Here is a 26,510-nt window from a genome sequence, read left to right as displayed (position 1 = left end):
CTGTTTCTGTACTATGATGAATTCTAAAACCTGACTGAAACTCTTCAAATAGACCATTCCTCTGCAGATGATCAGTTAGCTGTTTTACAACTACCCTTTCAAGAATTTTTGAGAGAAAAGGAAGGTTGGAGATTGGCCTATAATTAGCTAAGATAGCTGGGTCAAGTGATGGCTTTTTAAGTAATGGTTTAATTACTGCCACCTTAAAAGCCTGTGGTACATAGCCAACTAACAAAGATAGATTGATCATATTTAAGATCGAAGCATTAAATAATGGTAGGGCTTCCTTGAGCAGCCTGGTAGGAATGGGGTCTAATAAACATGTTGATGGTTTGGATGAAGTAACTAATGAAAATAACTCAGACAGAACAATCGGAGAGAAAGAGTCTAACCAAATACCGGCATCACTGAAAGCAGCCAAAGATAACAATACGTCTTTGGGATGGTTATGAGTAATTTTTTCTCTAATAGTTAAAATTTTGTTAGCAAAGAAAGTCATGAAGTCATTACTAGTTAAAGTTAATGGAATACTCAGCTCAATAGAGCTCTGACTCTTTGTCAGCCTGGCTACAGTGCTGAAAAGAAACCTGGGGTTGTTATTTTCTTCAATTAGTGATGAGTAGAAAGATGTCCTAGCTTTACAGAGGGCTTTTTTATAGAGCAACAGACTCTTTTTCCAGGCTAAGTGAAGATCTTCTAAATTAGTGAGACGCCATTTCCTCTCCAACTTACGGGTTATCTGCTTTAAGCTACGAGTTTGTGAGTTATACCACGGAGTCAGGCACTTCTGATTTAAAGCTCTCTTTTTTAGAGGAGCTACAGCATCCAAAGTTGTCTTCAGTGAGGATGTAAAACTATTGACGAGATACTCTATCTCACTTACAGAGTTTAGGTAGCTACTCTGCACTGTGTTGGTATATGGCATTAGAGAACATAAAGAAGGAATCATATCCTTAAACCTAGTTACAGCGCTTTCAGAAAGACTTCTAGTGTAATGAAACTTATTCCCCACTGCTGGGTAGTCCATCAGAGTAAATGTAAATGTTATTAAGAAATGATCAGACAGAAGGGAGTTTTCAGGGAATACTGTTAAGTCTTCTATTTCCATACCATAAGTCAGAACAAGATCTAAGATATGATTAAAGTGGTGGGTGGACTCATTTACTTTTTGAGCAAAGCCAATAGAGTCTAATAATAGATTAAATGCAGTGTTGAGGCTGTCATTCTCAGCATCTGTGTGGATGTTAAAATGGCCCACTATAATTATCTTATCTGAGGTTATCTGATCTGATTACTGAGGTTAGTCTCAGATGAGGAATATCACTTGAACTGTGAGGGAACGTCAGCTATGACACTTTGGCCATCTGAAGCATTTGTCATGATCCACCACACAGGTGCCTCAGTGGCTTGAGAAGGCCAAGGGGATACCCATGTTTCATTTGGCTGCTGCATATAGATTTTTATTTGAGAGACATTGGAATGGATTGATAGTCTGCCTCTGTGGTTGCCATTCAGGACCCTGGATAGTTCCATGATGTGGCAGATCAACTCAGTCTCACGACAAGTCATGATTCAGCAGCACGAAATATACATTAATTAATATACATTAATTAATCATTAATCATAATGGTTTGTGATATTGTCATGATAAGTGCCTCATTTTCGTCACGGCAGCACAAATTCATTCTAATTCATTCCGTGATGGCTGCATGTAATTAAAAGTGAAGTGGAGGGGTTGGGGTGGTTATGGTTAGGGTGGGGGGAAGGAGTAGGATTTGGTTATGGTTGGGGGTGGGAGTAGGGTTAGTAATAGTGAGTTAAAAAAAAAACCCGTCACGAAAATTTGACTCACGTCGTGACGGGAGGACGAAAAAAAATAGAAGCACTCAGAGAGTGCAAAGCTCCGCCAAGGCCATAGGGTCACTGACCCTAAAGACATTCCCTCCTTGGCACAGTGATCTATTCAACAATTCAGTGTTACAACCAAAACTATGATGCATATGCTTTTCTTTCCTGTATATTTGACATCCTTGGCCATGAAAACATACCACTAGAACTTGGAATCACTTTTATGTCTTTATTAGTTCAAAAGTTATTGTATTAAAAACGATTTTTTGGTAATGGCGGTTTTCTTCTGGATCTAGCTCCATAACATTTGAAGCTACACCAAATCTGATGACACCTTACTGAATCAGTACAGATTCAGCTCCTCACACAGACACATTTTCTATTTTCCCTACATGTTTGCATATTCTGGATCACCAGATCCGGAATCCGGATCCGATCATCACCAAACTTTGTTGTTTGATAGAACATTTGACTATGTTACACCCTAATTTTTTTTCAAGCCTTTCTGCCTTGTTTTTGTGGAGTTAGAAACTAGAATGTCAAAATTCCCCCTACCCCGCAATGGTGAAGAATCCTTTAAAAAATTCCTGGATCCCGATCACGATCCGGATCCAGGAATCCACTAAAATTTAATCACTTGTTCCTCTTGTCATTTCCAACCACTCCACAAAATTTCATCAAAATCCATTCAAAACCTTTTGAGTTATCCTCCTCTAAATTATTTACACATTATTCACTTTGTGTGTTTTTAGGAATCCGCTAGCTTAGCGCAGCTACTAGCTCTTAGCCGATTTAGCATGGCGGCTTCTCCTGTCTCTCCTGCACTTTTCTGCTCTGGGTGTGAAATGTTTAGTTATTCCTCTGCCTCCTTTAGCAGTAATGGTACTTGTAATAAGTGTAGCTTATTCGTAGCTTTGGAGGCCAGGCTGGGCGAATTGGAGACTCGGCTCTGCACCGTGGAAAATTCTACAGCTAGCCAGGCCCCTGTAGTTGGTGCAGACCAAGGTAGCTTAGCCACCATTAGTTCCCTTCCAGCAGATCCCGAGCAGCCGGGAAAGCAGGCCGACTGGGTGACTGTGAGAAAGAACCGTAGTTCGAAACAGAAGCCCCGTGTACACCGCCAACCCGTTCACATTTCTAACCGTTTTTCCCCACTCGACAACACACCCGCCGAGGATCAAACTCTGGTTATTGGCGACTCTGTTTTGAGAAATGTGAAGTTAGTGACACCAGCAACCATACTCAATTGTCTTCCGGGGGCCAGAGCAGACGACATTGAAGGAAATTTGAAACTGCTGGCTAAGGCTAAGCGTAAATTCGGTAAGAGTGTAATTCACGTCGGCAGTAATGACACCCGGTTACGCCAATCGGAGGTCACTAAAATTAACATTGAATCGGTGTGTAACTTTGCAAAAACAATGTCGGACTCTGTAGTTTTCTCTGGGCCCCTCCGCAATCGGACCGCGAGTGACATGTTTATCCGCATGTTCTCCCTGAATTGCTGGCTGTCTGAGTGGTGTCCAAAAAATGAGGTGGGCTTCATAGATAATTGGCAAAGCTTCTGGGGAAAACCTGGTCTTGTTAGGAGAGACGGCATCCATCCGACTTTGGATAGAGCAGCTCTCATTTCTAGAAATCTGGCCAATTTTCTTAAATCCTCCAAACCGTGACTATCCAGGGTTGGGACCAGGAAGCAGAGTTGTAGTCTTACACACCTGTCTGCAGCTTCTCTCCCCCTGCCATCCCCTCATTAACCCATCCCCGTAGAGATGGTGCCTGCTCCCAGACCACCAACAACCAGTAAAAATCTATTTAAGCATAAAAAAAAAAAAATAAAAAAAAAATATAGCACCTTCAACTGCACCACAGACTAAAACAGTTAAATGTGGTCTATTAAACATTAGGTCTCTCTCTTCTAAGTCCCTGTTAGTAAATGATATAATAATTGATCAACATATTGATTTATTCTGCCTTACAGAAACCTGGTTACAGCAGGATGAATATGTTAGTTTAAATGAGTCAACACCCCCGAGTCACACTAACTGTCAGAATGCACCTAGCATGGGCCGAGGCGTAGGATTAACAGCAATCTTCCATTCCAGCTTATTAATTAATCAAAAACCCAGACAGAGCTTTAATTCATTTGAAAGCTTGACTCTTGTCTTGTCCATCCAAATTGTAAGTCCCATAAACCAGTTTTATTTGTTATTATCTATCGTCCACCTGCTCGTTACTGTGAGTTTCTCTGTGAATTTTCAGACCTTTTGTCTGTTTTAGTGCTTAGCTCAGATAAGATAATTATAGTGGGCGATTTTAACATCCACACAGATGCTGAGAATGACAGCCTCAACACTGCATTTAATCTATTATTAGACTCAGTTGGCTTTGCTCAAAATGTAAATGAGTCCACCCACCACTTTAATCATATCTTAGATCTTGTTCTGACATATGGTATGGAAATTGAAGACTTAACAGTATTCCCTGAAAACTCCCTTCTGTCTGATCATTTCTTAATAACATTTACATTTACTCTGATGGACTACCCAGCAGTGGGGAATAAGTTTCATTACACTAGAAGTCTTTCAGAAAGCGCTGTAACTAGGTTTAAGGATATGATTCCTTCTTTATGTTCTCTAATGCCATATACCAACACAGTGCAGAGTAGCTACCTAAACTCTGTAAGTGAGATAGAGTATAGTTTTACATCCTCATTGAAGACAACTTTGGATGCTGTAGCTCCTCTGAAAAAGAGAGCTTTAAATCAGAAGTGCCTGACTCCGTGGTATAACTCACAAACTCGCAGCTTAAAGCAGATAACCCGTAAGTTGGAGAGGAAATGGCGTCTCACTAATTTAGAAGATCTTCACTTAGCCTGGAAAAAGAGTCTGTTGCTCTATAAAAAAAGCCCTCCGTAAAGCTAGGACATCTTACTACTCATCACTAATTGAAGAAAATAAGAACAACCCCAGGTTTCTTTTCAGCACTGTAGCCAGGCTGACAAAGAGTCAGAGCTCTACTGAGCCAAGTATTCCTTTAACTTTAACTAGTAATGACTTCATGACTTTCTTTGCTAATAAAATTTTAACTATTAGAGAAAAAATTACTCATAACCATCCCAAAGACGTATCATTATCTTTGGCTGCTTTCAGTGATGCCGGTATTTGGTTAGACTCTTTCTCTCAGATTGTTCTGTCTGAGTTATTTTCATTAGTTACTTCATCTAAACCATCAACATGTCTATTAGACCCCATTCCTACCAGGCTGCTCAAGGAAGCCCTACCATTAATTAATGCTTTGATCTTAAATATGATCAATCTATCTTTATTAGTTGGCTATGTACCACAGGCTTTTAAGGTGGCAGTAATTAAACCATTACTTAAAAAGCCATCACTTGACCCAGCTATCTTAGCTAATTATAGGCCAATCTCCAACCTTCCTTTTCTCTCAAAAATTCTTGAAAGGGTAGTTATAAAACAGCGAACTGATCATCTGCAGAGGAATGGTCTATTTGAAGAGTTTCAGTCAGGTTTTAGAATTCATCATAGTACAGAAACAGCATTAGTGAAGGTTACAAATGATCTTCTTATGGCCTCAGACAGTGGACTCATCTCTGTGCTTGTTCTGTTAGACCTCAGTGCTGCTTTTGATACTGTTGACCATAAAATTTTATTACAGAAATTAGAGCATGCCATAGGTATTAAAAGTACTGCGCTGCGGTGGTTTGAATCATATTTATCTAATAGATTACAATTTGTTCATGTAAATGGGGAATCTTCTTCACAGACTAAGGTTAATTATGGAGTTCCACAAGGTTCTGTGCTAGGACCAATTTTATTCACTTTATACATGTTTCCCTTAGGCAGTATTATTAGACAGCATTGCTTAAATTTTCATTGTTACGCAGATGATACCCAGCTTTATCTATCCATGAAGCCAGAGGACACACACCAATTAGCTAAACTGCAGGATTGTCTTACAGACATAAAGACATGGATGACCTCTAATTTCCTGCTTTTAAACTCAGATAAAACTGAAGTTATTGTACTTGGCCCCACAAATCTTAGAAACATGGTGTCTAACCAGATCCTTACTCTGGATGGCATTACCCTGACCTCTAGTAATACTGTGAGAAATCTTGGAGTCATTTTTGATCAGGATATGTCATTCAATGTGCATATTAAACAAATATGTAGGACTGCTTTTTTTTGCATTTGTGCAATATCTCTAAAATTAGAAAGGTCTATAAATAATAAATAAATAATCAGGTCCCATCTTATCTTAGGGACCTCGTAGTACCATATCACCCCAATAGAGCGCTTCGCTCTCAGACTGCAGGCTTACTTGTAGTTCCTAGGGTTTGTAAGAGTAGAATGGGAGGCAGAGCCTTCAGCTTTCAGGCTCCTCTCCTGTGGAACCAGCTCCCAATTCAGATCAGGGAGACAGACACCCTCTCTACTTTTAAGATTAGGCTTAAAACTTTCCTTTTTGCTAAAGCTTATAGTTAGGACTGGATCAGGTGACCCTGAACCATCCCTTAGTTATGCTGCTATAGACTTAGACTGCTGGGGGGTTCCCATGATGCACTGAATGTTTCTTTCTCTTTTTGCTCTGTATGCACCACTCTGCATTTAATCATTAGTGATTGATCTCTGCTCCCCTCCACAGCATGTCTTTTTCCTGGTTCTCTCCCTCAGCCCCAACCAGTCCCAGCAGAAGACTGCCCCTCCCTGAGCCTGGTTCTGCTGGAGGTTTCTTCCTGTTAAAAGGGAGTTTTTCCTTCCCACTGTTGCCAAGTGCTTGCTCACAGGGGGTCGTTTTGACCATAGAGGTTTTTCCGTAATTATTGTATGGCCTTGCCTTAAAATATAAGGCGCCTTGGGGCAACTGTTTGTTGTGATTTGGCGTTATATAAATAAAATTGATTTGATTTTTTGATTTGATCCTGCTGACAAACAGACAGACAAACAAACAAACAACCTCGACCGAAAACATAACCTCCTTGGCGGAGGTAACAATTCATACATAAACCACTTCAGATCATAAAGGCACCTTGATGCTTGCATGAATTTGATCCTTGCCCTGGCATGCAATCTGCCTTGCTAAAGGGTAAACTCATTGTAAATTTCTTGTAAACTGTCATAAGCTGTGCGCGGCTGTGCGAGTCAGTGCATCAGCAGAGCACATCAGAGCGCAGCTCATCTGAATGATGACGAGACGTTAAATCTATAATAAACACAATTTTACAGATACTCATGAGAAGGAATGAAAATGCAACTGTTTTGCCAAGCCATTACAATATAAATATTATAAATAATTACCTTTGAGATGATTCCAAATGTGTTCTCCATGTCATGGAGCTCACAAGAAGAGCTGCAGCTGTAGAAAATTCCTATGTGATTCCGGGAGTGGTTAGAGGTGGTTTCATCAACCAAATTATGAGAGCAAATCATTAATCCTCTCAGAAATAATTATTTTATTTCATGCAGCATCCAGCAGAACAAAGCAGGTTGCCTTGGCATGATGAATTGTGCAGCAGTGTGGGGGTTAAATCTGTCAAGGTGCCTTAAGTCACTAGACCTCCCAAACTAATTAAAACAATGACTTATTGTCATGAAAATGCAGTATGTAACTAAACAATCTAAATTTGCCTTTAGTCACATGCTTTATATTTCCTGCAGGTGTCCCATCTAGTCCACGGAATGTGATCTCCATTGTGAATGAAACCTCTGTGATCCTGGAGTGGCATTCCCCAAGAGAGACAGGCGGTCGTGACGACGTGGCATACAACATTGTATGCAAAAAGTGCCAGGCTGACCAGCGCGGTTGCTCTCACTGCGATGACAATGTGGACTTTGTTCCTCGCCAGCTGGGTCTGACTGAGACCAGGGTGTTCATCAGCAACCTGTGGGCTCACACTCTCTACAGTTTCGAGATCCAGGCAGTGAATGGGGTCAGCAATAAGAGCCCGTACCCTGCCCAGCATGTCTCTATAGACATCTCAACCAATCAGGCTGGTAAGTGGCTACATGTGATGATGGTGATGGTGATGGTGATGATGATGGCAGTTGTAACGGTGCAGATGCTGCTGATCTTTGTTTTCACCCATGTTTGTTTATGAACAGCGTGGAACCCACAATTCATATAGAGTTATGAAATTTTTACAGAGGATTCATATCCTGATAGGCAAGAACTGATTGAATTTTCAAGGTCATAGGTCAAAGGTCAAATTCAGGAAAAATCTTGGAAAATCCCTATCCTTTAACATTGAATGAATTTTCAAAAATTCATAACTCTTCAGAAAACAAACAAAAAAATTCTGTCATATTTGAAAACTTTAGCAGATAGATTTTTATTTGAGAGATGTGAGAATGGATTGATAGTCTGCCTCTGTGGTTGCCATTCAGGACCCTGGATAGTTCCATGATGTGGCAGATCAACCCAGTCTCACGGCAAGTCATGATTCAGCAGCACGAAATATACATTAATTAATATACATTAATTAATCATTAATCATAATGGTTTGTGATATTGTGATGATAAGCGCCTCATTTTTGTCACGGCAGCACAAATTCATTCTAATTCATTCCATGATGGCTGCATGAAATTAAAAGTGAAGCGGAGGGGTCGGGGTGGTTATGGTTAGGGTGGGGGGGGAAGGAGTAGGATTTGGTTATGGTTGGGGGTGGGAGTAGGGTTAGTAATACTGAGTTAAAAAAAAAAGTCACGAAAATTTGACTCACTTCGTGACGGGAGGACAAAAAAAAACACTAGAAGCACTCAGAGAGGGCAAACCTCCGCCAAGGCCATAGGGTCACTGACCCTAAAGAGATTCCCTCCTTGGCACAGTGATCTATTCAACAATTCAGTGTTACAACCAAAACTATGATACATACACTTTTCTTTCCTGTATATTTGACATCCTTGGCCATGAAAACATACCACTAGAACTTGAAATCACTTTTATGTCTTTATTAGTTCAAAAGTTATTGTATAAAAACGATTTTTCGGTAATGGTGGTTTTCTTCTGGATCTAGCTCCATAACATTTGAAGCTACATCAAATCTGATGACACCTTACTGAGTCAGTACAGATTCAGCTACAATTTGGTGTTAGTTGTGCATCTCTAGCTTCATTTGTCACCTCACACTGACACATTTAGGATGTTATCCTTTATTGACTGACAAATTTAGATCTGGCTATGATCCAGATTTCAGATTTTTTTGGCCATTTAAATTTAACATTGACAACCCCATTTAATGTATAGTCTACATTATATCTTAATTAAATGAGCCCCATTCACTCTCATTTTTGAAAGTGAAGTGCAGACTGGCACTTACCTGCCAAAGTAATCTGATCCAGATCTGATCTGGACTGTGAATTTTGTGGACATTTGAAAGTGATCTTGATTTAACATTATGCTAGCTGTAGTATGGCTTCCATTTTGGTTTGTTCTATCTTTTCGCCATAGGTAGACTGCCAAATTTTACCTCTTTCTCATATTGCAGTGCCAAACTACATTTATAACATATTATATGGCTTGTCAGATCTTTGAAACCACATTTTTATTTCCCAGTGTTTGAATTAAAAGAAAGAATTTCAGTGAATGCTTTAGGATGCATAAGGTATCCCTCAAAGTTCTGTATGAGTTACACTTCTGATCATTATTGATCATTAATGAAAGTCCTGGTTCAGGTGCAGCAAATGCATTTTTTTTTTTTTTTTTTTGCAGATGATACGACATTTTACTGTTTAACTGCAACCTTCTCTGAGTGTTTCTTAGTTTGAGTTAAGTCTCGGCTTAATGGTAATTATTTTAAGTGCAATAAAATAAAATTCATAATATTTTCAGTTACCAAGAAAACAAACTGTCAATACAATCAAAATAGAATCAAAGCTTTTTTTGTCATTGTACACATACTACAATGAGATTGGGGTGCCTTGACAGATTATGCTAAGGAGTGTGTAACAGCTCACTTGCCGAATCAACTATAGCCTTGAAAATGGATGGCGCTGGAGCATTCTCTAAAGAATGAATATTCTCTAAAGAATGATCTGCAATGTTCTCTACTTTTGAATATCTTGGAAATCTAATAGTGACTGTCTCTTTTACAAATCTTAGTGCCCCTTCTGACATAGTGTGAATTTGGTCAATCTGTGCATAAAGTGCGCATGAAGCCAGGAATCATGTGCAAAAGATGTAAAATCGTACCTGCCTCCAACGCCTGGTACACCTGTTGCTACAACTATTTGCACACACACCAGTGGCTGAAAATCAGAGAGTGCATTATGCGAGCCCATCAAACCCTCTCGCGGCAGGTGTTGGCCAAATTCCAGGTGACACACATGAACATCTAACACCGCTCGCATGGCGCTTTTGGAAGGTGTGGGTTCGAGTCCCGTGAGTGGCATGTAATTTTTATGTTTTTTTATTGTCAGCAGCTACATGAAGTGTGACTACATCACACAGATGCTGTGAAAAGCTGCTGTGCTCCCGCATGCACAAAACCGTTGCAGCATGTATTTTTTTTTCCTTAATTATTTTTTCTTCACAACATGGTAGTGTGTTCCAATGCTGACGAACTGTCATACTGGCATTGTGCACGCCTGCCCGTCAGCGTGATGTTTTGTGGTTCGATCATACGAGCTGTTTCACCGCGAGTCGCCCTGAGTTGTACTTTATTTGCATTATGTGTAAAGGGGCCCTTATGGACAATCTTCTGGACAATCTGTTTAAATATTAAAATGTTTGTTATATTTGATGGAAAAATGCTGCAGTTAACACTGCACTTAATCTCAAAGGAGAGTAGGGGTTGTATTTAGTTGCTTAATTAGTTATGATCATGTTTTGAGCAAACCATTAAACACATCAGATTGCCATTTGCACATTCCAACGTGTCCCAGCATCTGATGTGTCACTCTATACATTGCAAACTCAGAAGTGACAGGTTTTCTGGTGGCAAAGCAATGAAGCGGCTTTTTTTATGGAAGAAGCAGTTAAATGCCACAACTCCCTGAGTGAAGCATTTGATCAACTCATTCTGCAGCACGTCTTGCAATCTCCATATTCCAAAACATCCCTGCTGCACACTGTTGGACTCTGTGGCCAGCTCCAATTTGCCAAATCAAAAAGAACAACACCACTATAATTGATAATTGATGCAAAACAGAATAATTAATCTGTTGTATTTTTTTACATTACTTTTGACTGTTTCATTTTAACAGTTGTTTTTATTTCTTTTTAAAGATAGTATGATGCAGCAATGCACATCCTTGTGTGTACACGCAGGGTGTACTTGTGTTGTGAATCCAACAATGTAAAGCCAATCTGAATTTTGCACATCTCATTGCTTGCAACACAGAAAACAAAAGGAAATTTTAATGCACATTGAACATTCAGCCACATTTAAAATAAGATCATGACATAATGATCCCAGTTCATCCTTCCGGAATCTCTTCTGGGATGAATATCTGTGAAAGTGAGAAGGAAAATTTCACATTCCAGTACTTTTGCTGAACCCCAAAATTTGGTGGATTGATACAAAAGACATTTTGCTCTATATTGTTCAAAACATGTACATAGATGTAAATACCAGGAAAAAAAAAAAGTTGACATAATTGTTTTTTGACATTCATCTTTTAAATCTCAAGCCAAAATGTCTTCCTTGTACAAGAAGAACAGACTAATTGGTTGTATCGATCCGATATTTCTGGAGGGTACGCTACCATTTTTTTTTTTTTTTGACTGGGAATAATATCTTTAAACAGCCAATTTCATTTATATTGTTCATGCATGCTCTCTTTTTAGAAGTTCCTTCCATGAATAAAAGTAATTGCTCTTTATTTTAACAACACAGAAGTTCAAACTCAAACCCAAGACATAACATGTTACCTTTTGTACCAGTTTAAAGAGACGCCACCTCATCATCTGTCTTTGTCATTTATTTGCACATTAAGTTTAGTACTGGAAAAGTTCCCGGATTCTATTTGTCAACAAGTCAAAAAGGGACATTCATTAAATTCCTGCTTTTAACACTGGTGAAAGAAATCATCCATCTCCAAACAACGCGAGTCAGCCCTGAATCTACTTTTTAAAAATTTGCATCTGGAGGTTGAGAGCTGACAGGCACATCTCTATTGTTTTTCTTTGGTCTTTGTTTAATGAGGTTATTTTGTTACAGGGTAACACAAGTTCCAACTTTTTCCTCCTCACTCCAGTTGAAACTTGTCTGAAAACATAACATTTACACACCAAGTTGCCACTGTGCTCACAACACAAGTACAACAGTACTGTCTGTCTCTCATCGATATTTATGCAAACCTGAGCATGGAATATTAATATTCAGAGTTGGGTATGATTATTTTGAAATGTAATCCATTACCGAATACAAAATACATTTGGAATACTTTGGATTACTTAAAAATCCATATATATATATATATATATATATATATATATATATATATATATGTATGTATTTATGTGTCAGCGCTCACATCGCTGGTGATCTGAATGTCACGTCACCCACGTGAGCTATGGTCCACATGACAAAGTCTGTCCTTTGCCGCGCTGCTTGCTGGACACGCGGGACTGGCCAGACATGGGCCAGCAGATGTAGAAATGATAAGAGCGCACTGCTTCATTCATGTCATTTCATGAGTGTATATCTATGACCATGGCTCATATACAGAGGAACAGAAGGATCATACTTGCATTGTCTGCTCGATAAGAGGCATTAAAAATTAGAAATTGCTGTGTTTTTTTATGGCGTGTGGTTTTCCCCCACAGCAATGGCACGATGTGGTTGCCACATGTTCCAGCTGCTCAAAACCATCACCACAGTATCATGCACACCTGTCAGACCGTGTGTCCCTCCCGACAGCAGGTGGAATGTTTCGCGGTTCCCCATTTCATTTTTTGTTTGCAGATTTTTGGCCTGTTTCTGCATCTTTCGCCTAACTTCTCTTATTTGTGAAGGGGCCTAAGCAACTCAAGAAACACACAAGATCCATACATTAATATATATATGGCTACAAATTACAATTTCCTTACAGTGCAACTGGTTTTGACAAACGTTTCTGATTTAACACCTTGGGGTACGAGCCCAAGCTCACTGATCATGGAAAATGAAAGTTACAGTTTTTTTTTTTTTTAGCAATCTCACAGAGATTTAGAATTTACGTTTGGGAAGGTTTCTCTGGAGAATCCTTTGGTACAGCTAGAATGCCTTTGTCTCAAGTGAGTGGCTACTCAGGGAGGGACACAGATGATGGCAATCACATCCATCATGTGGTCATTTGTGTGTAATAGGTGTGATAATGTCCAGGTGGTGTGTTTTCCTCTGCATGATCCGACACTGAGGTGGCTTATTGCTGACGACCCCAGTGAGTAGGCCAGACCTAGAAAAGGTCCATGTGATACCTGGCCACAGCAGATAAATGACTAGGAGAAGAATCAGGAGAATCAACCTTAGGTCTGCAGCAATTGGGGCCCAAAGCCTTTCTGGCCAACAAAATTTGGACAGATAGCAAAGAAAAAAAAAAAAAGCTTTTTGTTTTTGTTCTAGTAGTCAACTTAACAATAAGACTGGACACAGTTTGGTTTTGTACTGTATCATTGTTAAAAGATTTCTTATTTATCCCGCGCTGACTGTAAGGCCTAATGGGGTGTACAGAATTGCACATCATCCAGGTCACACTTTTTAAAGCACTTAAACATAATATCTGTTTTTAATCAAATTTAAAGTTTATTATTGTGTATCGGGCACACTTTTTTAAACACATAACTTGGATAAAATATATCTGATTTTCAGCAACTTTTTACAGGACATCCTAAATAATGGTCTCTTGGATGACTTTGACTTTTGATGATCAATTTTCACTAAGATACTGTACAGGCTGCCCACTTTACTGAATACAGTATTGATAATGGTAGTTTTATTATTCCTTGTCAGCCATGTTTTGGATTTCTTGGGGAGGGAAATAGGGTGGAGGTCTTCAGGCATGATGGGACAGCAGACTGTGTCAGGGACTGGTTCAAGGTTTTGGTGAAAATCCCAGCAAGCTGGTCTGCACAGTCTTTCAGCACCCGTTTGGCACTTGTTGCTTCGCGTGAGTTGACACACCTCAGCGTGCACCTCACCTCGTGCTTCCCCACCGTAAAGTTACTTTCAGCTGCTGGCGGTGGCGTGGCTGCTCCTGGTGTCACAGTCTTTTTGAAGTGAGCAAAGAAGATATTTAACTTTTCTGCCAATGCAGTGTCTCCTTCAGCAGCTCTGATGCCAGATTTGTAGTTGGTGAGGTGCTGGACTGCCATCTATGCCTGCCTTCTGTTGTTGTTGTTGTTGTTGTTGTCCAGGTGGCTGTCGATCCTCCTCCTGAAATCCTTCTTGGCCTTCCTGATGCCTCTCTTCAGGTTACATATCTCAAGATTTCAGTGAAGTGAAATCTTGATCCAGAATCCGGATCCGGATCACCTCCAAAATTTACTGGAGTCTTCCATGGCCTATTATCAATCAGTGGTGAAAATTTTGTCAAAATTTGTGCAGTAGTTTGACGTCATCTGTGGGGAGCTCGGAGTAGAGTCGCTGCTCCTTCGTGTTGAAAGGAGCCAGCTGAGGTGGTTCAGGCATATGGGAAGGATGCCTCCTGGGCGCCTCCCTAGGGAGGTGTTCCAGGCATGTCCTTCTGGGAGGAGACCTCGGGGAAGACCTAGGACTAGGTGGAGAGATTATATCTCCACACTGGCTTGGGAACGCCTCGGGATCCACCAGTCAGAGGTGGTCTATGTGGCACGGGAAAGGGAAGTCTGGTGTCCCTTGCTGGAGCTGTTGCCCCCATGACACGAACCCACAAAAGCGGGTGAAGATGAGGGAGATGAGACAGATGATTTTATTACGCCCTCAGCGGATGTAAAAATAACCTTCATGCTGCCCCCCCCCCCCACACACACACACCCTTAGTTGCTCTCATTCCTGTGATGCTGCATATTTGGTTGTGGGTTGCACTCGTCTTCTAACTGCGTCTGCGTCTGCACCCAGCCAGTGTTGAAGATGTTGTCATTGCCCACTGTTTTTGTTGCTCGTGTCAGTTTTTGACTTGTATACAGCCGCACCTACCAAGGGAAAAGAGGTGACTGAGTGAAAAATGTAAATGAAGCTCTTTTCATTTTTCTGTGGCTGTGACGGACCATGAAAGTTACAGCCTGAGCTTGTGGGAATTAATGACAGGCACAACACGAAAAAAGCAAGAGATCGTCCATGGAGTTCATAGTTTCCGTGCAGAAAGAATTACGTTTGTCACTTTGAGCCCCTGGAAACTTTTGTTGGTGGTGTCCTTTTTTGATTTCCTGTCACTTTGTCATGTCTTCTGTCATGTGTCTGTGTGTGATTTCCAAAACGTGATCAGCAGAATAGATAAATTTAGTGTAACTGACGTACAATTCATCTTTAGTTGTAGAATCTAATTGAATAATTTTGATCTAAAAGATGAACAAAACTCAGCACTCTTTTCTCAGATCCTTTTGTATGGATGGATTTTTTTTTATTATTATTAAATTGGACCTACTTTGTTAATGAGCATATGGAATTTGATGACAATGAATCTCGGAGGAATGTAATGACCAGCTGAGCTTATCTAGCTGAGGATGGTAAGAAGGACAGTTGAAGCAGTTTTTTTTGGTTTTTTTTTGTCGTTTAGACTATGACACAGCAACGGTGAAGGAGAAGAAAATGAAGGAGTAAATAGGTCTGATTATCAGGGTGGCCTAATGGCGCTGACTGTCCCCATTTGACAGACTAATAGCACACTTGACAGATAGATGTAGAAGAAGCTAAGCCCAGGCCTATTGTTGGAGTCTGCAGCAGTAATGAGGTGTCTGCCAGGAATCTGCCAGGCTGATGTCCTACACAATTTGGCCTTTTGTGCCTAGGTAATTGCACTTTCCTGTTTTGAAAGGGGTTTCCATTGGTCAGCCAATAAAGGAGCAAACATATCCAGATGGGTATAATGATAATGATGTATTTCAAAGCTAAAAAACAATGTTGGGCCCTTTTTATCCAGTGGATTTTCATAAATAATGAATATTGATTTTTTGGGGGAAACCTTGTAACATTGGTTCATTTTGTTTGGTACACGCTCCCCTCCTCAAGTGATGCAAGAATGGGTGGGGTGATGCAATAAAATGCCAGCTGCAAGTAAATGAAGTACACTGGGTGAGGTGCAATAACCCACAACCCCTTCCCATCTGTGGTTCTGTGTTATGCTGGCCATCTCCTGATTATGAATCCCGTAACAAACTATATACAGTAAAACAACTTGTTGCTAAAAATATACAGTGATTGAAGAAAACTTCATAATGCAGTTCACCCCAAACCCCCTATGTAACCACTTATTACCTTTAAAACATACATTTATTTTACACAGAACATTATTATTATTATTATTATTATTATTATTATTATTATTATTATTATTATTATTATTATTATTATTATTATTATCATCATTATCAGGGGAGGTGATGGTCTAGTGGTTAAAGCGTTGGGCTTGAGACCAGAGGATCCTCGGTTCAAATCCCAGCCTGACTGGAAAATCATTAAGGGCCCGTGGGCAAGGTTCTTAATCCCCTAGTTGCTCCTGGTGTGTAGTGAGTACCTTGTCTGGCAGCACCCTCACATCAGGATGAATGTGAGGCATTATTTGTAAAGCGCTGATGCAGATGGAAAAGCGCTATATAAATGCAGTCCATTTACCATGTATTAATTACTATTATTATTACTTCTAGTGGCCTTCTGTGATAGCCCCTCATTTCTTCCTCCATCCATGTGCTGACACACTGTGAGGTTTAGGATTACAGTAAGATTTTCTGACAAAGCCATGTTTCAGCTTGTTTTGGGCTCACAAACTTCTAAAATTACATATGTCCACCTTTCTTGGCTGTTTGAGAGTTGTTTGATGACTGCAGCATTCATCACCATAAGCTTAAATTTTGCATCATAACATTGCCGCCATTGGTGGTTAAACATTGTGAACTTTTGAGCTACACTATTTTCAGTAAGATTTTTGCCTCTCCATCATGTAGCAGTGTGAGGTAGTTAAAGGGGCAAGTTACTTTAATTATTTCTTAAGAATTTGGTGCCACCTACTATTGCAGATGTTTGTGATGTGTAAAATCTAGACTGACTATAAGGAATAAAACACCCTAATTGTTTTCAGATGTATTTGCGTTAATAAAACATTGACATGTGTGAAACAATATTGTTGATTGCATGACAGATAGATGCATACATAGATATGAGTTTCATCTTTTTTATTTAATTAACATCATGTTGAAGAGATTTGCTTTTACATTGAAATAAAAAAACATAAACTTTGAAATGATTGTTTGAGGTAGACAGAATTTTTAGATTTCATAAAACAAAAACAGCACCACCACCACAGAGGTTATACAGTACATGTTACTCATGTGCATCACGTCAGATGTACTAGGTGAAAAACAAAATTTCTTCCTCGCTCACTGAGTTCTTTGTGTAGATGTTCTGAGATTAAGGAGGTCTGTGAGAAACTATAATAATAATAATAATAATAATAATAATAATACAATGTTATGTTATGTTATGTAAACTGGGTGTGCAAAGATAAAGAAGAGGTGGAGGAGACAGAGGAATATTGGACATGAGAAAGAAGGTGAAGGGATTTAACATGAATGACCAGCGAGGTCTTTTTACTGCCCGAGATCCCAGTGTGTGTCTGGGTGGAAGGACTGATCAATAATTTGATTTAGGAGTTGATTCACAGCCTCTGGTCTCTAAACGACACCCACACACAAACACACACATGTACAGAAACACACAGGTTATATACAGCCTGGCCTGGACTGGTCATATTTATCTATGTTTGCTGTTGAGAAATACCCATTTTATGTCTCTTTCTGGAATAGAAGAGTTTAACTCAAGGACGCACAGACACTCTGTGCTTCTAGTGACTTTTTACAAATGTGTATGGCCATGCAGGTCAATTTGCAGGTACCAATGAATAGGTTGCACAGTGTTCACAGCTACTTCACACAAGTGACACAAAATTTATGTGTGCCAGAAATTTTGAACATTTCAAAATTTTCTCTGTGCACTGTTATGCAGCCGTGCACAGTTTATGGACAGTTTACAGTAAGTTTTCTCAAGAACAAGAAGTCAGTCTTATTTTGCCCCATTGGTGCATAATCTCTAGATTCCGTATGATGAAGCAAATGAGAGTATATGACTCCCGCTGGTTGAGATGCCAGTCTGATACAGGTTATATCCAGTGGTGGGCACAGTTCAGCTAATCCAATAGCTGATAATTATCAAAGCTAATGTTTTTGCTAGCAGATTAGCTTTTCAGATAAGTTTTAAAAACACCATCGGACCAGTTATCTTCCGATACACTTAGTTTCAATAACATTTTTTTTGCTGGTAAAGTGAGCAAAGTTTAACGGTCAAAACCATTTTTAACACTAAAATCAAACATTTTAGTCCATCTGTTGTGTGTTTGTGGCAGACCTGCTGCCTGTTGCTTTCTGATGACGTAATCATTAAGTGCAAAACATGATTGGCCGGTCGACGCAGGGTGAATTGTGGGTAGTGTAGTTCAGGTTCACTTTGGACGTTACAGTGAGTGTTATCGTCCGCTCAACACAAAAACAAAATGGACTAATTTTAACATTATTTTATTTTATTTCTTTGTGGCTGACAGTATAATTTAATCACCAAGACTCATGGGTGAGAGGAGCTCTCACGGCGCAGCTGTGTACAGACGGACTTTTCTTCACCGTTTAGACACTATTTTGGATAATTTAAAAAAAAAGGATGTTTTATGTCAATCAATCAATCAATCAATCAATTTTTTATATAGCGCCAAATCACAACAAACAGTTGCCCCAAGGCGCTTTATATTGTAAGGCAAGGCCATACAATAATTATGTAAAACCCCAACGGTCAAAACAACCCCCTGTGAGCAAGCACTTGGCTACAGTGAGAAGGAAAAACTCCCTTTTAACAGGAAGAAACCTCCAGCAGAACCAGGCTCAGGGAGGGGCAGTCTTCTGCTGGGACTGGTTGGGGCTGAGGGAGAGAACCAGGAAAAAGACATGCTGTGGAGGGGAGCAGAGATCGATCACTAATGATTAAATGCAGAGTGGTGCATACAGAGCAAAAAGAGAAAGAAACAGTGCATCATGGGAACCCCCCAGCAGTCTACGTCTATAGCAGCATAACTAAGGGATGGTTCAGGGTCACCTGATCCAGCCCTAACTATAAGCTTTAGCAAAAAGGAAAGTTTTAAGCCTAATCTTAAAAGTAGAGAGGGTGTCTGTCTCCCTGATCTGAATTGGGAGCTGGTTCCACAGGAGAGGAGCCTGAAAGCTGAAGGCTCTGCCTCCCATTCTACTCTTACAAACCCTAGGAACTACAAGTAAGCCTGCAGTCTGAGAGCGAAGCGCTCTATTGGGGTGATATGGTACTACGAGGTCCCTAAGATAAGATGGGACCTGATTATTCAAAACCTTATAAGTAAGAAGAAGAATTTTAAATTCTATTCTAGAATTAACAGGAAGCCAATGAAGAGAGGCCAATATGGGTGAGATATGCTCTCTCCTTCTAGTCCCCGTTAGTACTCTAGCTGCAGCATTTTGAATTAACTGAAGGCTTTTTAGGGAACTTTTAGGACAACCTGATAATAATGAATTACAATAGTCCAGCCTAGAGGAAATAAATGCATGAATTAGTGTTTCAGCATCACTCTGAGACAAGACCTTTCTGATTTTAGAGATATTGCGTAAATGCAAAAAAAGCAGTCCTACATATTTGTTTAATATGCGCTTTGAATGACATATCCTGATCAAAAATGACTCCAAGATTTCTCACAGTATTACTAGAGGTCAGGGTAATGCCATCCAGAGTAAGGATCTGGTTAGACACCATGTTTCTAAGATTTGTGGGGCCAAGTACAATAACTTCAGTTTTATCTGAGTTTAAAAGCAGGAAATTAGAGGTCATCCATGTCTTTATGTCTGTAAGACAATCCTGCAGTTTAGCTAATTGGTGTGTGTCCTCTAGCTTCATGGATAGATAAAGCTGGGTATCATCTGCGTAACAATGAAAATTTAAGCAATACCATCTAATAATACTGCCTAAGGGAAGCATGTATAAAGTGAATAAAATTGGTCCTAGCACAGAACCTTGTGGAACTCCATAATTAACTTTAGTCTGTGAAGAAGATTCCCCATTTACATGAACAAATTGTAATCTATTAGACAAATATGATTCAAACCACCGCAGCGCAGTGCCTTTAATACCTATGGCATGCTCTAATCTCTGTAATAAAATTTTATGGTCAACAGTATCAAAAGCAGCACTGAGGTCTAACAGAACAAGCACAGAGATGAGTCCACTGTCCGAGGCCATAAGAAGATTATTTGTAACCTTCACTAATGCTGTTTTGTACTATGATGAATTCTAAAACCTGACTGAAACTCTTCAAATAGACCATTCCTCTGCAGATGATCAGTTAGCTGTTTTACAACTACCCTTTCAAGAATTTTTGAGAGAAAAGGAAGGTTGGAGATTGGCCTATAATTAGCTAAGATAGCTGGGTCAAGTGATGGCTTTTTAAGTAATGGTTTAATTACTGCCACCTTAAAAGCCTGTGGTACATAGCCAACTAACAAAGATAGATTGATCATATTTAAGATTGAAGCATTAAATAATGGTAGGGCTTCCTTGAGCAGCCTGGTAGGAATGGGGTCTAATAAACATGTTGATGGTTTGGATGAAGTAACTAATGAAAATAACTCAGACAGAACAATCGGAGAGAAAGAGTCTAACCAAATACCGGCATCACTGAAAGCAGCCAAAGATAACGATACGTCTTTGGGATGGTTATGAGTAATTTTTTCTCTAATAGTTAAAATTTTGTTAGCAAAGAAAGTCATGAAGTCATTACTAGTTAAAGTTAATGGAATACTCAGCTCAATAGAGCTCTGACTCTTTGTCAGCCTGGCTACAGTGCTGAAAAGAAACCTGGGGTTGTTCTTATTTTCTTCAATTAGTGATGAGTAGAAAGATGTCCTAGCTTTACGGAGGGCTTTTTTATAGAGCAACAGACTCTTTTTCCAGGCTAAGTGAAGATCTTCTAAATTAGTGAGACGCCATTTCCTCTCCAACTTACGGGTTATCTGCTTTAAGCTACGAGTTTGTGAGTTATACCACGGAGTCAGGCACTTCTGATTTAAAGCTCTCTTTTTCAGAGGAGCTACAGCATCCAAAGTTGTCTTCAATGAGGATGTAAAACTATTGACGAGATACTCTATCTCACTTAGAGAGTTTAGGTAGCTACTCTGCACTGTGTTGGTATATGGTATTAGAGAACATAAAGAAGGAATCATATCCTTAAACCTAGTTACAGCGCTTTCTGAAAGAAACTTATTCCCCCTGCTGGGTAGTCCATCAGAGTAAATGTAAATGTTATTAAGAAATGATCAGACAGAAGGGAGTTTTCAGGGAATATTGTTAAGTCTTCTATTTCCATACCATAAGTCAGAACAAGATCTAAGATATGATTAAAGTGGTGGGTGGACTCATTTACTTTTTGAGCAAAGCCAATAGAGTCTAATAATAGATTAAATGCAGAGTTGAGGCTGTCATTCTCAGCATCTGTGTGGATGTTAAAATCGCCCACTATAATTATCTTATCTGAGCTAAGCACTAAGTCAGACAAAAGGTCTGAAAATTCATAGAGAAACTCACAGTAACGACCAGGTGGACGATAGACAATAACAAATAAAACTGTTTTTTGGGACTTCCAATTTGGATGGACAAGACTAAGAGTCAAGCTTTCAAATGAATTAAAGCTCTGTCTGGGTTTTTGATTAATTAATAAGCTGGAATGGAAGATTGCTGCTAATCCTCCACCCCGGCCCGTGCTACGAGCATTCTGACAGTTAGTGTGACTCGGGGGTGTTGACTCATTTAAACTAACATATTCATCCTGCTGTAACCAGGTTTCTGTAAGGCAGAATAAATCAATATGTTGATCAATTATTATATCATTTACCAACAGGGACTTAGAAGAGAGAGACCTAATGTTTAATAGACCACATTTAACTGTTTTAGTCTGTGGTGCAGTTGAAGGTGCTATATTATTTTTTCTTTTTGAATTTTTATGCTTAAATAGATTTTTGCTGGTTATTGGTGGTCTGGGAGCAGACACCGTCTCTACGGGGATGGGGTAATGAGGGGATGGCAGGGGGAGAGAAGCTGCAGAGAGGTGTGTAAGACTACAACTCTGCTTCCTGTTCCGAACCCTGGATAGTCACGGTTTGGAGGATTTAATAAAATTGGCCAGATTTCTAGAAATGAGAGCTGCTCCATTCAAAGTGGGATGGATGCCGTCTCTCCTAACAAGACCAGGTTTTCCCCAGAAGCTTTGCCAATTATCTATGAATTATTTATGTGGATTATTTCTTTAGATGAATCTCACTGAAACTAACAGGTAAGAATTTATATTTACTATGGGTCTTTTATTCTGCAAATCAGTGCATTAATGGACGTATTTTGGTTGTTTAAGCCGCAGGGTTCAAAGCGTGTGAAAAAAGCAGCAGCTTTTTAGTTTGTACTTGTAATACTGTGTCTTATTGCTTTTGAAAGATGATTACAGTGTTTGGGGGTTTATTTTTTTATTCATTAATTTTTCATGTGTTCTTATGTGTTTGTGATCCTTGAAGTTACCCAGCAGCGTAAAGTGAAACTGGTTTATCAGAAGCTGACAGTGTAATCTGATGTGGCCGCATCCGAATCAGTAGTAAACGTTATCGGTTATCTGTAATAAAGCTACATTTTTTTCTAGCAGTTTATCGGTTTAGGGTCATAAAAGATAACTTTTCAGTTATCGGATTAATGGTTATCGAAGCTAACGTTTTGGTTAGCTGCGCCCACAACTGGTTACATCCTCAGGTAAGAGACATACCTATTTCAAACATGGCAGACTGAGACATTGCCATTACAGTGTCTTGTCCACAGATGCAGACTGGTAGCCTGACCAGAAATCAAACCCAGGTCTACATATTAATAGCCAAACTTCTATCCCACTGAGCTACCTGATCTAGGGGCTCTGGGGCCTAATGCAAAGAAGAGGGTATTCATTTATTTGTTTTTTTTTTATTCCTTTATACATTTGGCAGTCCCTTTCTACTCTTCTTGTTGTGTGGGCCGCTGAAGAGGAGGTACTGCTGGCCCACCACCACCAGAGGGCGCCCTGCCTGGAGTGCGGGCTCCAGGCACCAGAGGGCGCTGCCGCCTTATGGGAGCAGCCTGGGTGACAGCTGTCACCCATCACTGGACACAGCTGTTCCACTCAGCACAGAGGTATATCAGGAGGACGGCGTCTCCACCTCAGTGCCGAGATATCGCCTTTAGACTGAGGTAACGTACTCTGCATTTATATTCTGATTAAAAGACTTGTTAAACCTTTTCAGGACTGCTGATTACTGAAGCTAAATTGCTTGGATAAGTACTCACCTGCCTGCCATATTGTGACTAGAGGTGGAGGCGGCTTCTCCCCTCTCCGTTACTGGGTGCTGTCGCATCCACGCCTGTGTTGTTGCTCTCTCCCGCCAGCAGTACCGGATCCGACGAGCGGAGGCAGTGGCCACCTGGGACTTCGGGACTTGGCGGTTCCAGTATTTCCAGGGTTCGGTGGCAGAGGAGATCTGGGTGGTTTCGGTTCGACTGAGACGGACGTCTCCTACCTTCGAGCCTGCCCACACGACACCAGCGGATTCGACCCCAAATTGTGATTGTTGTATTCATTGTGCTCGTTTCACAATAGTAAACCTTGTTATTCACCTTCCTCCATTGTCCGTTCATTGCGCCCCCTGTTGTGGGTCCGTGTACCTACACTTTCACAACAGGATATCTCGGCCAGCGTCATGGACCCTGAGGGGCGTCAACCGGCTGTTGAACGGCCAATGGAAGACCAAGGCGCGTCGGCGGCTTCGGGAGGGGTAATCGGTGAGTTGCAGCGGATCCTCACCGCTTTCACCTCTCGGATCGATTTAATGACCGAGCAGCACGTTCTCCTAAACCGCAGGGTGGAGGCTCTCGCCGCACAAGTGGAGGCGCGCCCTCCGGGCGCCGCTGCGGCTCTCCCTCCCGAGGACCCTGCGCGTGAAAGTGACGTTCCACTGGTCGTTCAACGGTCCCTTCCTCCGTCCCCAGAAGCATACATAAGCCCTCCAGAACCGTACGGAGGCTGTGTGGAGACGTGCGCGGATTTTCTGATGCAGTGTTCGCTCGTCTTCGCACAGCGTCCCGTGATGTACGCGACTGATGCTAGCAAAGTAGCTTATGTAATAAATCTGCTTCGCGGGGAGGCACGCGCTTGGGGCTACAGCGCTCTGGGAGCAGAACTCACGGCTCCTTCATACATACGTTGGGTTTGTACGGGAGCTCAGAACGGTGTTCGACCATCCCAACAGAGGAGAGTCCGCTTCAACCGTGCTACTGTCAATGAGACAGGGGCGTCGGAGCGCAGCTGCCTATGCAGTCGCCTTCCGCATCGCGGCGGCGAGATCCGGCTGGAATAGCACTGCCCTCCGCGCCGCCTTTGTAAACGGACTGTCATTGGTCCTAAAAGAGCACCTGGTGACGAAGGACGAACCGCGGGACTTAGACGGGCTCATCGATCTGGTCATACGACTTGACAACCGGTTAGAAGGACGCCGTCGGGAACGAGGCGAAGGGCATGGCCAGGCACGCGTCGTCCCTCTCCCTTCCGGTTCCGATCGAGCTCCGCCTTCCACACGCTCCACAGCCCCTGCGCTCCGTGGGGTCACAGCTCCCCCTACTGACGAAGCTAGGGACACGAGTAGGGCAACATTTAGGGCACCAGATGCACAGAGGAGATGGACCCACGGAGCGTGTCTTGTTTGTGGTTCAATAGAGCACCATGTGAGAGACTGCCCCGAGCGGTCAAACGCCAAACGCCCACCCCTAGAGACTGGGCCAGGGGTGGGCCAAAACATTCACGTGGGACACACCCACATTGCTACACGACTCCCAGTCACGATCCTGTTTGAGGATTCAACCCTGAAGGCCCCAGCACTGGTGGACACTGGCTCTGAGGGGAATCTGCTTGACAGTAGATGGGCCAGGGAGATAGGGCTCCCTCTGGTGGCTCTTACCTCGCCTGTGCAGGTTCGGGCGCTAGATGGCTCCCTACTGCCACCAATCACGCATAAGACACCTCCAGTAACTCTGGTGGTGTCAGGTAACCACCGGGAGGTGATCGAGTTCTTTGTGACTCAGGCCACCTCCCGTGTGGTTTTGGGTTTTCCCTGGATGCTAAAGCACAATCCCCGGATCGATTGGCCGTCCGGGGTAGTGGTTCAATGGAGCGAAACCTGCCATCGGGAGTGTCTAGGTTCCTCGGTTCCTCCCGGCTCCCAAGCTAAGGAGGAGGTCCGAGTCCCGCCCAATCTGAAGGCGGTGCCGGCGGAGTACCATGACCTCGCTGACGTGTTCAGCAAGGATCTGGCTCTCACGCTTCCTCCCCACCGCCCGTATGATTGTGCCATTGATTTGGTTCCAGGCAGTGAGTTCCCGTCCAGTAGGCTGTACAACCTCTCACGGCCGGAGCGTGAATCAATGGAGACCTACATCCGGGACTCATTAGCTGCCGGGTTGATCCGGAATTCCACCTCTCCGATGGGTGCAGGTTTCTTTTTTGTGGGTAAAAAAGATGGCGGGCTTCGTCCATGCATTGATTACAGGGGGTTGAACGAAATCACGGTTCGCAACCGATACCCGTTGCCCTTGTTGGATTCAGTGTTCACCCCCTTGCATGGAGCCAAAATCTTCACCAAGCTGGATCTTAGGAATGCGTATCATTTGGTTCGGATCCGGAAGGGAGACGAATGGAAGACGGCATTTAACACCCCCTTAGGTCATTTTGAGTACCTGGTCATGCCGTTCGGTCTCACTAATGCTCCCGCGACTTTCCAAGCGTTGGTAAACGATGTCTTGCGGGACTTCCTGCACCGGTTCGTCTTCGTGTATCTAGACGATATACTCATCTTTCCCCGGATCCTGAGACTCATGTCCGGCATGTCCGTCAGGTCCTGCAGCGGTTGTTGGAGAACCGCCTGTTTGTGAAGGGCGAGAAGTGTGAATTCCACCGCACTTCTTTGTCCTTCCTGGGGTTTATCATCTCCTCTAACTCCGTCGCCCCTGATCCGGCCAAGGTTGCGGCGGTGAGAGATTGGCCCCAACCCACAAGCCGTAGGAAGCTGCAACAGTTCCTCGGCTTTGCTAATTTCTACAGGAGGTTCATTAAGGGCTACAGTCAGGTAGTTAGCCCCCTGACAGCCCTGACCTCACCAAAAGTCCCCTTCACCTGGTCGGATCGGTGCAAAGCCGCGTTCAAGGAGTTGAAACGGCGCTTTTCGTCTGCACCAGTTCTGGTGCAGCCCGATCCTAGCCGCCAGTTAGTGGTTGAAGTGGATGCCTCGGACTCAGGGATAGGAGCGGTGCTCTCCCAGAGCGGGAAGACCGATAAGGTCCTTCACCCGTGTGCCTATTTTTCCCGCAGGTTGACCCCCGCTGAACGGAACTATGACGTCGGCAATCGGGAAC

General features: G+C 41.9%; 1 protein-coding gene across 2 annotated transcripts in view; it reads left to right on the top strand.

The window, feature by feature from the left end:
• Positions 1–26,510, top strand: part of LOC117521852 (ephrin type-B receptor 1-B) — a 667,735-nt gene that overhangs the window by 416,133 nt on the left and 225,092 nt on the right. For both annotated transcript variants that reach the window (XM_034183208.1, XM_034183207.1), the window contains exon 5: positions 7,527–7,862. In XM_034183208.1, the coding sequence (XP_034039099.1) occupies positions 7,527–7,862 (336 nt within the window). The remainder of the gene's footprint in view (positions 1–7,526; positions 7,863–26,510) is intronic.

The sequence above is a fragment of the Thalassophryne amazonica genome, chromosome 12 (genome assembly GCF_902500255.1).
Source record: "Thalassophryne amazonica chromosome 12, fThaAma1.1, whole genome shotgun sequence".
Lineage (NCBI taxonomy): Eukaryota > Metazoa > Chordata > Actinopteri > Batrachoidiformes > Batrachoididae > Thalassophryne > Thalassophryne amazonica.
The sequence above is the reverse complement of the archived record's forward strand: the minus strand, read 5'-3'. Positions and strand labels throughout refer to the sequence as shown.